This window comes from Geotrypetes seraphini, chromosome 1, assembly GCF_902459505.1.
Source record: "Geotrypetes seraphini chromosome 1, aGeoSer1.1, whole genome shotgun sequence".
Lineage (NCBI taxonomy): Eukaryota > Metazoa > Chordata > Amphibia > Gymnophiona > Dermophiidae > Geotrypetes > Geotrypetes seraphini.
Window position 1 is genome coordinate 208087379 of NC_047084.1, and position 18209 is coordinate 208105587.

The 18209-nt window shown below is 41.1% G+C and overlaps 1 protein-coding gene across 1 annotated transcript in view; it reads left to right on the forward strand.

Moving 5' to 3' along the window:
- DLC1 (DLC1 Rho GTPase activating protein) overlaps positions 1-16694 on the forward strand; it is a 691613-nt gene extending 674919 nt beyond the window's left edge. Inside the window, 5 exon segments of the mRNA XM_033944479.1 lie at positions 1277-1391; positions 2665-2883; positions 7993-8210; positions 12603-12776; positions 14346-16694. Of these exon segments, the coding sequence (XP_033800370.1) occupies positions 1277-1391; positions 2665-2883; positions 7993-8210; positions 12603-12776; positions 14346-14466 (847 nt within the window). The 3' untranslated portion in view covers positions 14467-16694.
- The last annotated feature ends 1515 nt before the right edge of the window (positions 16695-18209 follow it).

An 18209-nucleotide genomic window follows, 5' to 3' on the forward strand; every position in this document is an offset into this window, starting at 1 on the left:
GTTCGGTTGTAGAAGGGGTTTTGTCCTGTTCAAGCAGTAGGAATTTAGTCTTATCTGGGTTGAGCTTCAGTTTGTGTTCTGACATCCATTTTTCCACTGCTTCTAGAGTTTTTACCAGGTTATCTGTTGTAGTGGGGTTTGGTGAGTCAAAAGGGAGGAGTATGGTAATATCGTCTGCATAGCTGAATGAGGTTACTTCGAGTATGTTTAACAGGGTGCCGAGGGAGGAAATGAAAAGATTGAAGAGTATGGGTGATAGTGGGGAGCCTTGAGGTACTCCGCAGGGATTTGTCCAGTTTTGGAGAATGGTGCTCTGGACGCAACGCAAGCTAGTTCCCCATTTCCCTACCCTATCTCGCTGTCCTGTCCTAAATTGTATTTCCTCTTTATCTATTTCTTTTTACCTTTTCCACCCCAAATCTCTCTCTTTGCTATAATTTTTATTGTTGTTATCTGTACACTTCTCAGAAGTACCACTTTGGTGGTATATCAAATATTAATAAACTTGGAACAAGTTCCACCCCTCTTATACTACTACTAATAATAGCTTTATTTATATCCCGTCATACCTTTCAGCTCAAGACGGTTTACAAGAGAGGCTGCAGGAATGCAGCGGAGTTACATCAAGAGCATGAAGTAGGAGTAAACAAATAGGCATGTGACATAATTATATATATATCAGAAGGCAGGAGCATGCAAGTAGACGTAGAGGAAATCGTTTGAGGAAGTTTAAACAAATTTATCAAATAAATGGGTTTTCAGTGATCTTCTGAATGATTGGTATGATGATGAGTTAAGGAGTAAGTCACTTAGTGCTCCTTTTACAAAGCCGCGCTAGGGCCTTAATGCGCGGAATAGCGCGCGCTAATTTGCTGCGTGTGCTAGCTGCCACCGCCTCCTTTTGAGCAGGCGGTAGATTTTCGGCTAGCGCGCACCAATCCAGTGCATGCGTTAAAACCGCTAGCGTGGCTTAGTAAAAGGAGCCCTTAGAGCAGGGATCTCAAAGTCCCTCCTTGAGGGCCGCAATCCAGTCGGGTTTTCAGGATTTCCCCAATGAATATGCATTGAAAGCAGTGCATGCACATAGATCTCATGCATATTCATTGGGGAAATCCTGAAAACCCGACTGGATTGTGGCCCTCAAGGAGGGACTTTGAGACCCTGCCTTAGAGTTTTGTTCCATCTTCCTGCTTGGAAGGAAAGTGTCTTGTCGAGGAGTCTTTTGAATTGGCATCCTGTTCTTAGCCATTTTTTTGTGTATTTTTTTCCACTATAGAGTGATGCAAAGAAAACACAGTCTGGGCAAACCGGATCAGAAAGATTTAAATGAAAATCTAGCTGCGACACAGGGGTTGGCCCACATGATTGCCGAATGCAAGAAACTTTTCCAGGTGGGACTTTAACTCTCTTAATTTTCACTTATGCGGAGTTTAATTCAGGTGTATCAAAGGGGGTGGGAAAGTGCAGTGGAATAGAATGGAATTGACCTCAAGCAAGCCAACATAGGGGAATCCTTTGAGATTCTCCACAGCTGTATTCCCATGTCCAGTGTTTCCATGTGCAAATTGTTCCACAGAATAAACGTCGTTTCAGTTTTAATGGTAATTTGTTCCAGCAGTGTCTTTCGAACTTTTTTTTTTTTTTTTTGCTCCGACACTAAACAGAGCAAATGGTACATTAAAATTGAAATTATAAAATTGCAAAACCAACAAAAAAATAAATTTGAAAGTTATTTGTTTAAAATTCTTTAAGCTAAGTACAGGTAATTATAACAATGGTGAAACAAGTAGATAGAATTGCTAATCAGCTGTATTAATTTTGGTTCTTTGTTTCCATATTTTTGCAACAAATACAGATGTCTTAATTGTCACACAACACTTGTAACTGAGTTTGTAATTATTTGTATCCTAAGCTAAAAATCCCCTTGGCCCATAGCCTTCATTTGATAGGGTTTATTATCCATTAGTAATGGATGCCTTTTGTTTCTTCTTTGTGTGAATTCTTATGTTCTAGTTGGCCTTGGCTGACACTGCACACGCATACCACTGATATGTTGTGGTAGCGTCGGGATTCTGTTACAAATAAAATAAGCCTTTAATGTCTTTGTTTGACTAATCCCTCAGTATTGATAATGCCACGTTGGCAAGCACTCTGGAACAAAAATACTCTATAAATATTTTTAGCAGTAACCACAAAAGACCTCTGTTGGTGCTCTTGGCTCTGACAAGGGGTTCTCTTGAAGAACACACACACGTATTCTAATTCAAGTTCATTTCCTTTTCTCCTGATACACTTCAGATTTTCAACTTGGTGGTATTTTCTCCTTGACACTTTAGAATGGTGTCTCGCAAACTTTCCCAAGCCGCGGCACACACTAAATTGCTGGAGGGTCTCTGCACGTGCACAGATCTCAAAATGATGATGTCACATGCATGTGTGATGTCATCACTTGGACATCTGCACATGCGCAGAGGCCCTCCAGAAGGAGAGGCACTGGCACCAGCTGACTCGCCTCCACAACGTGCCTCTTACCACACACCCGGAATCTCGCCATGGCCCACTACTATGTCGCGGCACACATTTTGTGATACACTGCTTTAGAAGAAATAATTTAATGGTAAATTAATTTTTTGTTTTGTTTCTCCTTCTCACCCCATTTTCCAGATTCCTGAAGAAATGAGCAAATATCGGAATTCCTACATGGAGCAAGACCTGAGGCCAGTTAGTTTGGAAGAGCTCGGGCGCAGGAACGGTGATGAGACTTCAGATTATGGTTCATACCTGCAGCAGTGCATCGATAGTCTACTCAAAGAAGCCAAAGAGAAGTTTAGAGGCTGGTTCAGTTGTTCTACATCAGAACCAGCAGAACTGGCCTACAAGAAGGTAAATAAAACAAAAACAGTGTGATTTAACCAGCTACTGGCTGGTTAAATTGCCTGTTTGGGGCTAACCAGTGATTTTCAGCAGCACTTAACAGTTAGGAGATCCAGTTGATGTTAGGAGATACTCTTCCACAGGGGTTTTTAACCCAGTCCTCGGGACACAATCAATCAGGATTTCCACTGTGATTTTCATGAGCTACATTTTACATATCCTGTAGTGCAGTGTTTTTCAACCTTTTTTGGGCAAAGGCACACTTGTTTCATGAAAAAAATCACGAGGCACACCACCATTAGAAAATGTTAAAAAATTTAACTCTGTGCCTATATTGACTATATATAAAGTAATTCTCTTGAATAGGAATCAAATAAACACAAAGAAAGTATTTTATAATTACTTTATTATGAAATATTAAGTAAACAGAATAGTGAAAAATTATAAAATACTTTATTCAGTGCGAAACCTGGGCCTGTTTGGCTGAACACAAAGCTGATATTCTGGCTGGAATCGAAGAAAGACACACACGTAGCTCTTCGTCAACAGCTCTCAGTCTCTCTCTGTATTTGGTTTTTATAGCATACAAAAATAGACAAATATACCCTCCATCCTTTTTATTAAACCACAATAGCAGTTTTTAGCGCAGGGAGCTGCGCTGAATGCCCAGCGCTGCTCTTGACGCTCATAGGCTCCCTGCGCTAAAAACCACTATTGCGGTTTAGTAAAAGGTGACCATATTGTAAAATATAGACAGCAGATATAAATTCAGAACTGTGCATAGTAAGTGAAGGGAAGTTTTCATCTCTGGGAATTTACCCAGTTAACTATTAAGTTATTTGGGCAAATTCCTTTGAAAACTGTGGTAATACTGCCTCCACTTTGCTAAATTTAAAATAAAATCATTTTTCCTACCTTGTCTGGTGATTTCTGGTTGCACTTTCTTCTTCTGACTGTGCATCCAATCTTTCTTCCCTTCTATCAGTCTGTATGCTTTCTCTCCTCCACACCTCATTCCCTCCCCCAACTTTTTCTTCCTCTCTCCCTGACCTTTCTTTCTTTTTTTCTGTTTCTCTTCTTTCCTTCTGTTTCCCTGCCTGCCCCCTTTCTTTCTTTCTCCCTGCCGTTCCCCAAGCCACTGCCGCTGCCATCGGGGAACAGGACCCACCAATGGATAACAGGCCCCAAAGCCGACGACGACGGATGCTCTCCCTGACGTCAATTCTGCAATCGGAAAGGAAGTTCCGCCCAGCCAGGCAGCGATTGGCTGGCCCGAACTTCCTCTCCGACTGCAGAATTGACGTCGGGGAGAAGAAGACTTATCGGCTCGATAGATTAGATCGCCAAGACAAAGTGAGTCCTGGGTGATCGACTCACTTTGCCTTGGCGAGCTACTGGCGCCCCTGCCTCGGGCCCCCTGTCAGCTCCGGGCCCCTGAATGCAGGACTGGTAGTACTGCCCTGATGGCGGCCCTGCGGCACACCAGGCAACATCTCGCGGCACACTGCTGTAGTGTATGCAAAGAGTCAGCAGAATGCGAGGAACTGACCCCATGTCTTCAGAATGCTGGTTTAGTTTCAGCCTTTTTTTTTTTTTTTTTTTACTTTTACTTTATATTTAAAAATACTTCCTTATCATCCATCTGCTTGGCACAAGTGTGTTGTATTCCCCTCCTGCCAGCAAATGGAGATAGAGAAATTGATTTCTTCCAGTAATCTCAGTGGTATATAGGCCAGTGCTCTCTAGAAATCTCCATTTTTTTTTTTCTCTACCTCCATCAGATGCTAAGGTTGTGGTGCCTGGTGTCAAACTTGGGTCCACTGCAACAAGTCATCACCCACGGGCAATAATTTGTTGTAGCACTAGGCTTAGACCCTTGCCTTCAGGGGTTGTAGGTCCATTTCTCCCCTGCCCCTTTTTGCCACTCATAGCCATTCAAGATCTCTCGCCTGGATGACCTGCAGTACCAGGCAGCCTTAAAAAAAAAAAAAAAAAGCTACCTTGATTAGCTTTAATCCCCTCTGTCAGGGGAATCAAGCTAGTTTTTAAAAAGAAAGAAAGAAAAAGAAGAAACCCCACAACCTGCAGACCTTTTTAGGAGCTTAGTGAATCCCAGGCTGGAGCTGAGGATAGCTTCAGATTCAGCCTCATGCATGAGTGCCACATGACTTGGCATGCCAAGACTGTACTACCTGTAGAAGCAGACACTTCAGCCCAGCTGCTGGCTCGCTTTATCTACAATATAATGGGCTTTTCTGATGTCTGAATTGGCACCTGGGGGATTAGTTGGGGGGGTGGCATTTTCCATCAAGGAGCCCATGGCTACTTCTGCCTTAGCATTGGGACCCTTGATACCGATGGCTTTGGTAGGAAAGGCAGCAATATTAGCTTCTGCTGCAGTCATGACTCCTATTGGAGAGAGGGGGTAGGAGTCAGTAATTCTTAGGTGGTCCTTCTAGTTAAGTAGATTCTTGCAGCTAACATTAGCGAGGGGATCCCCCTCCCACCCACCCCCCACCCCGAACTTGGAGGCTATCCTAAGGTCCATTCCTTAAGGCCAAGAGACATACTGGTCCTCAAAATTCTGCTTTGATATTTGCAGATTTACTCCTTTTGTCTCTGATCATTTTCTTATCCTTTTTTTTTGGTTCATGGAATGACGAGTGAGGTGATTAAATTTGCAGATGACACTAATCTGTTCAAAGTTGTTAAAACGCATTCAGATTGTGAAAAATTGCAGGCAGACCTTAGGAAATTGGAAGACTGGGCGTCCAAGTAGCAGATTAAATTTAATGTGGACAAATGCAAAGTGATGCACATTGGGAAGAATAGCCTGAATCACAGTTACCGGATGTTAGGGTCCACCTTGGGGATTAGCCCCCAAGAAAAGAATCTGGGTATCATTATAGACAATATGATGAACCCTTCCGCCCAATGTGTGGCAGCAACCAACAAAGCAAACAGGATGCTAGGAATTATTAAAAAAAGGGATGATTAACAAGATTAAGAATATTATAATGCCTCTGTATCGCTCCATGGTGCAACCTCACCTGGAGTATTATCTTCAATTCTGGTCTCCTTATCTCAAGAAAGATATAGTGGCACTATAAAAGGTTCAAAGAAGAGCGACCAAGAAGGTAAAGGGGATGGAACTCCTCTCGTATGAGGAAAGACTAAAAAGGTTAGGGCTCTTCAGTTTGGAAAAGAGATGGCTGAGGGGAAATATGATTGAAGTCTACAAAATCCTGAGTGGAGCAGAACTAGGTACAAGTGAATTGATTTTTCACTCCATCAAAAATTATAAAGACTAGGGGGACACTCAGTGAAGTTACAGGGAAATACTTTTAAAACCAATAAGAGGAAATTTTTTTTCACAGAGAATAGTTAAGCTCTGGAATGCATTACCAGAGGATGTGGTAAGAGCGGATAGCGTAGCTGGTTTTAAGAAAGGTTTGGACAAGTTCCTGGAGGAAAGTCCATAGTCTTTTATTGAGAAAGACATGGGGAAGCCACTGCTTGCCTTGTATCGGTAGCATGGAGTATTGCTGCTCCTTGGGTTTTGGCCAGGTACTAGTGACCTGGATTAGCCACCGTGAGAACGGGCTACTGGGCTTGATGGACCATTAGTCTGACCCAGTAAGGCTATTCTTATGTTCTTAATGTTTCAACTGACAGATCTTGAACTGTCCAAATATTTTGCCCAGTTATAGAATTGCCTTTCACAGGAGCTCCTAAAAGCCAACCAAACATGCATCCTGTCTTATCCTTTAATTATAGATATTTTATTTCTGCTTATACAAATCAAAACTGAAACAGTAACATTCATAATTTAGCAAAGCTAAGTTTATGAATCATTTGGGAAGGAGGAAAGTGGTTTGATTGATTCAGCAATTTCTTCCTCCTTTGCTTTCCAGTTTAATCAGAATCAGGGATGGGATCTCATTCCATGAAAGAAAGTTTAGTTTTAATAAAGCCTTTCACGTTAACTTGTTTCTCATAGGTGTTGGAAATGATGTGGCAGAGGAAAAGACTTTGCCTGGGCTGGCCGCAAGCAGCCTGTTTACAGTGCTGCCTCTGCTAACCAGCTGTGACTGGAGGAAGGGCGAGGGGGTTGTCAGGACCGGCTGCAAACCGGCTAGAGGAAGGGAGGGGGTTGTCGGGTCAGGACCAGCTGCTGCTTCGGGGCTTGGAAGGAAGGAAAAAGGGGGATTGATGGATCAAGACTGGCTACTGCTTCTGCTTTGAGGGAAAGGGGTTGGGTCAGGACTGGCGGCTGCTGCTGCTTCAGGGGCTGGAGGGAGAGAGAGAGGGGTTGTCAGGACTGGCTGCTGGTGCTGTATCGGGGGCTGGAGGAAGTTGGAGGGTTGTTGGGTCAGAACCAGCTGCCGCAGCTGCTTCAGGGGCTAGAAGGAGTACAATTTTTTTTGCCTGCAATTTTGTTGTTATTGGTTGAGTACTGGTTAACTGGGATTCTACTGTATTTAAAAATGGGTCCCCCAAAATTAATGTAACAGATTTTTGAGAAAATTCAGGGGTTGTATTTGATAGAATCAGTTAGAGACAAATATTGTAACTGAATTCAAGAAAGCTTGGGAGAGGTACATAGGATTTCTAAAGGATGGCATGGTTGGGCAGACTGGATAGACCAGGGGTGGGCAACCTTTGATCTCAAGGGCTACAACCCAGTCGAGTTTTCAAGATTTTCCCAATAAATATGTATGAGATCTATTTGCATACAATAGAGGCAGTGCATTCAGGTAGATCTCATGCATATTCATTAGGGAAATCCTGAAAATCAGACTGGTTTGCAGCCCTCAAAGACCGAGGTTGCCCACTTCTGGGATAAGCCATATAGTCTCTATCTGCCTTCATTTTTCTGTTTCTATTAACTAGTAGAGAGGGTTGTTAGAAGTATGATATGCCTTGTCCACATTTGACTAATTCTGTGTAAACTGGACTTGTTCAATGAGGAGGATTCACTTTTTCCCTCTGGATTTTTAGTTTTTTGTAAAAATAAAATAGTAAAGTATGCTCTAGTAATCTTTAAATCGTGAATATGAACAGATTTATATAATCAGTTCTTGACTGCAAATATGTTTGCTGTTCTCATGTCTTCAGGTTTGTGATGGACCCCCTCTGCGTCACTGGAAGTCCACCGTTGAAATCCCAGCTCTGCCAGAGGAGGTTTTGAACCGTTTGCTGAAAGAGCAGCAACTCTGGGATGAAGATCTCCTGGATTCTAAAGTGATTGAAACCTTGGATAGCCAGACTGACATATACCAATATGTCCAAAACAGCATGGCACCACACCCAGCCAGAGATGTTGTAGTCGTAAGGTAAATACCTTCTAAAATCACAGCTCTAATTGATAATAATTATAGTTGTGAAAACCTCAGACCCTGAACCCGTGACTGGTGATAACACCGAACTGAGGTTCATTGGGGGACCATCATCGTTTTCACTGTCCCCTTTACCATCCAGGTACCATAAGGTTTACCATAAGGTAAATATTTAATTTGTTGCCTTTGAAGAAAGCCTATATATCCCCACTTTCACAGTAAGATGTAATGCAATAGTATAACCTGATGTGATTGTAATGCAAATTAATTCACTAGGCATATTTCTTAATTTCTTTTTTTTATATTCTTTATTGATTTTCCAACTATTAACAGTGCAATAAATAAGTAGATGTACATATAATAATTCAAGAAATGCACATTCATTCTGGAGAAATACATAAGCAATCATTTTTACCCCTCCCGCCCACCCAAATGACTAATCAAGAAAAACACAAATACATAGATTCCTTCAATAGCATAGATTCCTTCAAATACATAGATTCCTTCAATATGATTCCTTCAAAATACATAGATTCCTTTCCCAAGTTAAATTAATGGTATATTCCCCCCCCTCCCCCAGATGTGTATACTCAAAGGCTAAAATTAAAATCAATAGTCGCTCCTTACAGAATTTTGTCAATGGCTCCCAGACATCCTTAAATTTCCTATAATGTCCCTTTTGTAATGCATTCATATGTTCCAGTTTAAAAGTGTCAAACAAAAACCAACTGCAGATGTGTACAAGATGCAGGCAGAATTTATTGTGACAAATATAAATTTATAAAAACCTTTTTCCCAAACAAGGGACCCGACACGGTCTGTGTTTCGGACAAACCTTCGTCAGGGGTCCAATATGCAAAAAGGTTTGAAAAATATGCCACAAAAATATGGAATAAAAAATCATAAACCAAAAGGTCCAGTGTGCCGAGAATCACCAACTCCTGTAAAGCGTCTCACAGGAGTTGGCGATTCTCGGCACATTGGACCTTTTGGTTTATGATTTTTTATTCCATATTTTTTGTGGCATATTTTTCAAACCTTTTTGCATATTGGATCCCTGACGAAGGTATGTCCGAAACACGGACCGTGTCGGGTCCCTTGTTTGGGAAAAAGGTTTTTATAAATTTATATTTGTCACAATAAATTCTGCCTGCATCTTGTACACATCTGCAGTTGGTTTTTGTTTGTTCCTGGTTGGTTTTTTCTGCAGATAAGGTTGGACTTCTCCTTCCTTTTTTGTTGCTCTCCAGTTTAAAAGTGTGGCATAAAGATTCCCACCAGAACATGATATGTTTCTTAATTTCTTATAGAAAATGGTAATATAGTTTAAAAATATCAGTTACTGAAATCAGAAAAGAGTTTTATTATTGTTACTAATTCAATGATTGAAGCTGAAAATGTGAGAGTAGAAATCCATGCCTTTTGATTAGCTATCTCCAAAACTGCACCATGAGGTGGAGTCCATTGCTGTTCTAGACCAGTAAATTTAACAAGTGACTCAAAAAATACAATGCTTATTAATATTCAGACATGAAAATTATGTTCATTTTTCCACTGCATATGTCAGCCCAAAATCAAAGTGCAGCCACACTTATCTTTCTTTGTGCCAGCCCTACAGGACCCAATTCACCGGTGTTTCCCAACTTCTTCAGGGGTCAACATTGATAGCTTCAAAAACGGCACTATAAAGCTGAAAAAAACAAAAATCTTTTTGTCCTAATGAACCGATAAAAACTATACATAGTATTTTTTCAAAAACTCTTTATAACGATCAAAAAAATAGCAAACATACAGTATACTCACTGGCAACAGCTTTAAGCATGCAGTACTGAAAATGGTGCTTAACTGAACTTCAATGCCGCACAAGCGCCTTTTAATCATCACTGAGTGACATCGTTGTCAAAAAAAATGTTTCTATGTCCATCGTTAAAAGGAATCATTGAGCGGAAATTAAACCTTCCGTACAACAGATATGAACTTCTGCTGTTGAAACTCATTGACATCATGCTGATCTTTAAAAATCTAAGCATCTCCAATACGGGAGAAATATTAAAAATCCCCTTATGTTGATCACAAGTGTGGTGATCAATACAGCTTTCCGAGATCATTTTTCCTTTCCAAAAAAAAGGTGTCGAGTTCTTTTATTCAAATTATTTTTGGAAGCCTTATTTTGGATAGGATATTATTCCAGACAGTGCCATGACAGTCAGTGAGCACAGCTGGAGATATCCAGTTAGCAGCAATATTTAAACAGGTAACCAGATAGCTAACCAACCAAAGTTAGGACAGCAAAAAAAAACATTTCTAATTTTGGCCAATTAGGTGTCCGGTAGCAGTTTGAATAGCTCTACTAAACAGATATTATCTCTATATCTATAACTCAGATATTACCAAATAATTGGTGCTGGCTGGTATCTAGATATCAGTGCTGAATATATTGCCATGGGCTAAATTTCAGCCCAGTGTGATTTATTTTATTTTATTTTTTGTGGTTGGTTGGTTTTGGCTCTCAATGCAGCATTAATTTGCTGGAGTGGTACCTTGGAATATGAACTTAATCCATTCCAGAACCCCATTCAAGTTCCAAAATATTCGAGTTCCAAGACAATCTGGATTAATCCGTTCCTTGGGACCCCACCGGCAGAGACAGCAAGATCGGGACCCCCACCAGCAGAGACAGCAAGATTGGCAACTACAAGCGGTGCTCAGCCCAAAGCTTCCCTTTCGGGTGGAAACAGGAAGCTGCGTCAGAGGGGAAGCTTTGGGCTGAGCACCACTTGCAGTTCAGATTCCAAAGCAGCATTCGGATTCCAGGGCAAAAATTGAGGAAAAAAAGTTCGGATTCCAAGTCGTTAGAGTTCTGGGGCGTTCGGATTCCAAGGTACCACTCTATAATACTTTCAAGGATACAATTCCTCTGATTAGTTCTGGTACTCAGTAAATAACAGCGCAGGAGTTTAGGAAGTGTGACATATGACTCTTCCATACCTTTTATCATTCTTTCTAACCTTATCAATGGAATCGTCCAGTTATTTTATTGATTTAAGCTGTATCCCCCGATTCTATATATGGTGCTGAAAGATCAGTGTGTGGATCCAAGATGCATGCACAACTAAATTAGTTAATGAGTCTGAATTAATGGGATTTAACCAATACCACCTCTAATGATTGGCCAGGTGCATGCAAATTTTTTCTCATGAGAGTGACAAGTTCTAAAAAGAATTTTTCAGTGTGAGCAACAAGTTCTAAAAAACAGCAATTTTCCAGATTTGCAAGTACTTTTATGAGCGACCATGTAAATAAAATCTGTGAGCGACACTCCTAGAATGTCTGAGCAATTGCTCATGTGCTCAGCTTAGAGGGAACATAGGTCTTAACAATCAATAATTGCACTTACCTTCACCTTTAAAAAACCACACACGAGATTTTTAGCACCGGCTAGCGTGCTGAATGCTCTGTATTGCTCTGACGTTCATAGGAACTCTATGACCGTCGGAGCAGTGCAGAGCATTCGGCACGTTGGCCGGCACTAAAAACCTCTTGCGTAGTTTTGTAAAACAGGAGGTTAGTTGGCACTAATTTGGATTTGCACCCATCTGCTTGAGCGCCTAAATCTCATAGCGTGTAACTCAAAAGGGGGCATGGGCAGGTCAGGGGCGTTCCAAAAATTTGTGCAGTTTTGTAATGCCATTTATGCATCGGAATGCTATGAGTTTGAGCACCGGCATTTATGCTAAGTTTCAGCTGATGTAAATACTGGCACGGAACTTTAGGCACAAGGATCGGCTACAAGCTTCGTTCTATAAAGGAGTGCACTGATTTCCCCGGAGCTGATTTTTTGAGCACCATTTATAGAATCCCCCCCCCCCCCCCTGGTATAAGTATTGTAGGTGACAGGTCTTAAGCGCACGAGACAAACACACGCCGACAATTCAGCGCAGGACTTCATCACGCTGAAGAAAAATCTTATTTTAAAGGGCTCCGATGGGGGGTGTGGGGGGGAACCTCCCACTCTACTTAATAGGGATCGTGCTGGCGTTGGGGGGAGTGTGGGGGGTGTAACCCCCCACATTATACTGAAAACTTAACTTTTTCCCTAAAAAATAGAGAAAAGTTAAGTTTACAGTATAATGTGGGGTTACAACCCCCCCCCACGCCAGCGCGATCACTATTAAGTAGAGTGGGGGGGTTCCCCACCAAGACCCCCCCGTCGGAGCCCTTTAAAATAAGGTTTTTCTTCGGTGTGATGAAGTCCTGTGCTGAATTGTCGGCGCTCATTTGTCAGCGCATGTCAGTCTCGCACGCTTAAGACTATGAACCGTATTGTATGCATTTTGATTTTAGGCCCTTGTTTATTTTTACTTATGCCCATGCTTTTTATTTTAACAGAACTTGGAGAACAAATTTACCAAAGGGCGCTTGTGTGCTGTTGGCTACCTCAGTGGATCATGACCAGGCACCCATCGCTGGGGTCAGAGTTAATGTACTCATATCGGCGCACCTGCTTGAGCCCAGTGGGACAGGAAAGTGCAAGCTCACCTATGTGTGCAGAACTGATTTAAGGTAGGCTTCTGCATGCTCAGTTTTCGTCACTAATTGACTTTTTTTTTTTTTTCTTTTAAAATTATAATTTTAGGTATTTCATAACTGTTACCTGAGTATAACGTACATAGGGGTCTCTATGCCCAAGCTGGTAATGGAAATAAGTTAAGTTATCCCTTGAGGAACAATGGCCAGGCATTTTGCATGTGAGCTGGTGTGGCTTCACCCAAGGATGTGCCGCTAGAAGATCCTGGCTTTCCTCTCCGTAATCGAATTGGCATTTGTACTGCTTCTGACCTTGTCCCAGCAGTTAACTGAGGATCGCGCTGAAGATCACGTGGTCCCAGCAGCCCCCTCCCTCCTCCCAATCGCGGTCCGGGCATCTCCCTCCCTCTTCCCTTTCCCTTCACTGGCTTACTTTAATTTTCTCTTTTTTTTTCTGAATTTGTCTTATCTTTATTGTTCTTTTTTTTTTAATAATTCTTTATTCATTTTCAAATTTGACAACAAGTGCACAAAATAATATAATTCAACAAGTTATTACACAATAGCAGTTTGATATCTACTACATAAAAATCTAATGATTCATTTAACCCCCCCCTACCTCCCAACCTTCATCTATATTTTCAATCAGAATATACACTTATTATAAAACATATTGTAACATATTATGTAAGATTGTTCCCAACACCCTCCCCCCTTTGGTGTGCCAAAAGAAGAAAAAGAAAAGAAGAGAAGAAGTGATGACTATTCACTACAATATAAAATATTGGGGCCATTGACTTTAATTTTCTCTTAACAAGCAGCCAGAGCCTTGAAGTTGCTTGTGGCTGCCCAGAAAGTCCTCCTCTGATGCAACTTCCTGTTTCCGGTTGCATCAGAGGATGACTTTCCAGCACTGGCAGCCGCACACGACTTCAAGTCTCTGGCTGCTTGTTAAGAGAAGATTAAAGTAAGCCAGCGAAGGTAAGGAGAAGGAAGGGAGGCAGGGAGCTGCTAGACCGCGGCAGGAGGGAGGGAGAGGGCTGCTGGACCGGGCGAAGGGTGCTGAAGAGGCAGTGGGGAGGAACAGATGCTGTACACTTTGGGGGGAGTGAGAAAGCCTTAAGTCACAAACTGCCCCTTGGTGTAGTGGTGGGACACTGGGGTTTAACTTAATGCATATATTCAATGCTTTTTTATTCACAAATAACAGAGCTGAATATATGTGGGGATGGGTACTGGGCTCGCGGGGACAGGTCGATGGCGCTCACATGACAGGGACAAGCTCACGGGGAAAGGGCGGAGACGGGGACAGATTTTGTCCCCGTGTCATTCTCTATGTCACATTAGCTCTTAGTGTATCCCTAGTGCTCCTAAATTCTGTCTGCAGAAGTTAAATATTAGAATATCTATAATTATGCATCTTATTGACATACGGAGCAAATATATAATTGTGATACTGCAGCATAAGTTTTAAAATAATGTTCCATTCCAGGGTGACCTGGTCAGCTTCAACTGCTTATCCACTGTCGCCTGCTGTTTTCTAGTTCTTTAATGCTTTATTTCACAGGGAGAATAATAAAAGATGATTTTTATTCTGTCCATTAGGGGCCATATGCCAGAATGGTACAACAAGGTGTTTGGGCACTTGGCTGCAGCTGAAATTGTCAGGATAAGGGACTCGTTCACTAATCGAATGCCTGAGACCAAAGAAGTAAAATCAAGGTGACTGATGAAAGAGAGCGACTGTGCATTTAGCACCTCTCGGTGGACGTCTCTGAGAATCTGGCAACTGCAAAGCTTGGTCACGAATAGCATCACAAGTTGGACTGTGCAAATTATTGGAAGACTGGCAATACTATACATGTTAAAGCTGCTAAGATCTATTGTATAGGTCTTGACTGGAAAACGTATAACTCTGGATTCTCAAAGTGCAACATAAATGTATATTTTATTGTTTGAATAGCTTCTGAGAAGCAAAATGCCACAAAGCAGAATGTATATTGTGGAACAATATGGCAAATACTACATTCCTGTGTGATATTCACTTTTTGTGCTTATATATCATATTAGTGCTCGAGGGACTGGTGTATCCACTGGAATAGCTGGTACTCTTCAATGTGTTCACATTGAGGCAGGGAAAGATTTGCACAGACAAGTGCGTGAATAAGTGTTGTGGTATTGAATGGATTATTTTAAGTGTAAGCGTGGTGTCTGGAACACTGATAAGATGGCAAAAATGACTTTAATGCGTTTTAACTTGGATTCTCCTATGAGCACACACAGTAGAAGAGAATGAAATGGGGGGGTCAGGGCAAGAAAATCACAATTTGTGATGAAAATCTGTTTTGCTGAACAAGAAAGTATTTCATGGTTAATTCCAAATCGGACTGCAGCATAAAGTCAAAGGGGCTTTCTGAAGCCCATGATTCCCTGGTTTCTTTTCATTTTGAATCATGTTGTGTTTTTAAATCTTTGCGACATCATTGGAAAAAAAACCTCATCCAGGGCAAATAACCAGAATTTAGTCTGAACTAGTAATCACAATCCATAACGGGGGAGTTTGTTGTAGGGTTTTTTTTTTAAATCCCTTACAATTATAAATATTAAATGTAGCAATAATTAAACTAGGAAAAGCATGGTTTGACTTTTTTTTTTTTTTTTTTGCTAAGTACTCTGGTCTGCTCACTTTGAGTTCATACTGTATTTGGATGGCTTGTACATAAAAGGAAGTGCACCAGAAGGATGTGAACCAGACACACTTAACTTCTAATGCATGGCCATCTTAGAAGACTTTTGATGTCATTGTTGAGACATTCTTGGTTATTCGCCCTTCCCCACTTCATTCGCAGCCTCTGCAGACTGCTTCTACAGTGAAGCATTTAGTATAGGAATTACATTTGTTTGGTTAATGGTCCAAATACGTCCATGTGTGGTGTTATCTCCTTAAGAAAATAATAAATGTTATTGCATGTCCTCCTGAATATATGTAATAAAGAGCAGATGCTAGAGCTCTGTATGTCTTTATTTATCTAAATATTGTATAGGAACATTTTAGCATTGGGGGATGCCATGCCTTTTAAGGATGCATCTTAGTTCCTGTAAGTGTTTAGTTTTAAAGGAAGATAATTTGAATTTTATGTGGGGTTATTTTTTTTTTTTTTTAAATCAATATTTCTTGAAAGCCTTGCATTAACTTGAATATCTGATTGGTTCAAGCTGAAGTCTCTCTTTTAGAGTGTCGTTGATTGTCTTTACAGACCCATTGGTGCTTCTTGAAGACAATCCTTTTATGGCAGTAGCTGCAGCGACACAAAGCGGTCCTTTGGGATTGTTCTTTTTTACAGGTTTTACTGTAGAGGGGCTGAGGAAAGTGTGTGAGAGATGCAGTACTTGCCATAAGTTTAATATTTGTACTCATCCAAAACGGATAACGTATGAATGAGAATGAAAGAAGGATTTTTTTCTGATTCTTTACCATTTGGTGTGTTGGGTTGTTTTGGTTTTTTTTTTTACCATTCAGTATTTCAATTTTATTTTTATGAAGAATATTTGTTACAACCAGAAACCTTAAATAATTACCAGTATTGGTGTTCTTTTGAATATATAAACCTTATATGTTCAGTTTATAAAGTGTTTGTTTTTCTTAACATGTTAATTTTATATTGTACATACCATTCTGTTGGAACTTGTACTTGTCCACAGTGTACTGTTGAATATAGATAAAATGCATGTCAAAAATAATTATTTAAAATATACTCTGTATTTATACCACAGATATGCATTATTATTAATATTATTTTGTACTCAGCTTTTTTTCTATTGTAAATAAGCTTTACTGTACATGATTAAGATCAAAGTGTAAAGGACAAAGGAATAGGTTTATAACTTGCTATATGTATGTTTTTTGTACAGGATATAATCAAGTGCACTATTAAATGTTTAAAATGGAGGGAACACCTTGTGTCTGAATAGTTTAATTGTGCTTGATGTTTGTACCAGAGGTGAAAAATGTTCAGTGATCATGGGAAGGCAATGGTCTTGCTTGCCAGGTTGTGGGCATTATCAGATAAATTGATGGTGAGACATTGAAGGGGGATCAGGGTGTTGAGTTTTGTGTCAGACCCTCGGTGGAAGTTAAAGATTGAAGTAGAGAGTTGCGCGGGGACAGAAATCCCACCCATCCCCGCCAGGATCGTCTCCGCCAGGATCTTCTCCATCCCCGCCAGGATCCTCTCCGTCCCCACCCATCCCCTTAAGGAATTACCTCCATCCCCACCCGTCCCCATAAAAAGCAGCAATTACTTCTCACAGGAACATCAATTCCACAGTTTCTTTAGTGTTTGTGCTGCTGTTTTCCTTGTGGAATCTCTTTGGAACCCTTTTTTAGTTTTCTGTTCAGGTAATTAACTTATAAACCCCCTCTTTTACTAAGGCTGATGTGTCCATTATATTATATGGACGAACCCTGCTTCCAAAGCCTTCCATCCCTGTGGGAGTCCCGTTGGCCAGAGGGGGGTCCCCGTGGGAGTCCCGTGGGTTAGGGGGGGATTCCTGCGGGACCTGCGGGATTCCCGTGATCCCCATTCCCGTGCAGACCTCTAGATTGAAGAGGCCTGTCACCGTAGATGTTCAAAGCCCACTAGAGACTGAGATGGAGGCAGTAATAGCTTAAATTTCAACTGTGTCCTAATTCAGTTTTGGGTTTAAAATATCCTTTCTAGAAGTCTGTGTGGTTTAGCCCTCCAGATGATAAATAAATAAATGATAGCTATCAAGCTGCCAATCTAAAACTTCTTTACTATCTTTGCATTATGTATGTCAACCTTGTTACCCGTTCTGAGCTCGTTGGGGAGAACGGGATATAAAACTAACCAAATAAATAAAAGTTAGGTGCCAAAACCTGGATGCTAAACTAGTATTATTAAACAGATTTGGCACACAATTTTGCTGTTCGAGAATATAGAATAGATATATTAGAATAGAATATAGAATAGATATATTAAAGGGAAACAGACGGCTAGGGAGGAGATGGGACCACTGGACGACGGAGACCGGAAGGGAGCGGTGAAGGAAGAGAAAGAGGTCGCAGAAAGACTTAACATGTTCTTTTCATCAGTATTTACAAGCGAAGACACAACCAACATACCGGAACCTGAACAAATCTTCAAGGGAAATCAAGCACAAAAGTTAACATCATGGAAATGAGCCTTGATGAGGTGCGCAGGCAGATAGAAAAACTAAAAACTGACAAATCGCCGGGTCCGGATGGAATCCATCCAAGGGTTCTGAAGGAACTAAAGGAGGAAATAGCGGAACTACTGCAGCAAATTTGCAACCTATCTCTGAAAACAGGTGTGATTCCGGAGGATTGGAAGATAGCCAACGTTACGCCCATCTTTAAAAAGGGATCAAGAGGGGACCCGGGAAACTACAGACCGGTGAGTCTGACCTCGGTTCCGGGGAAAATGG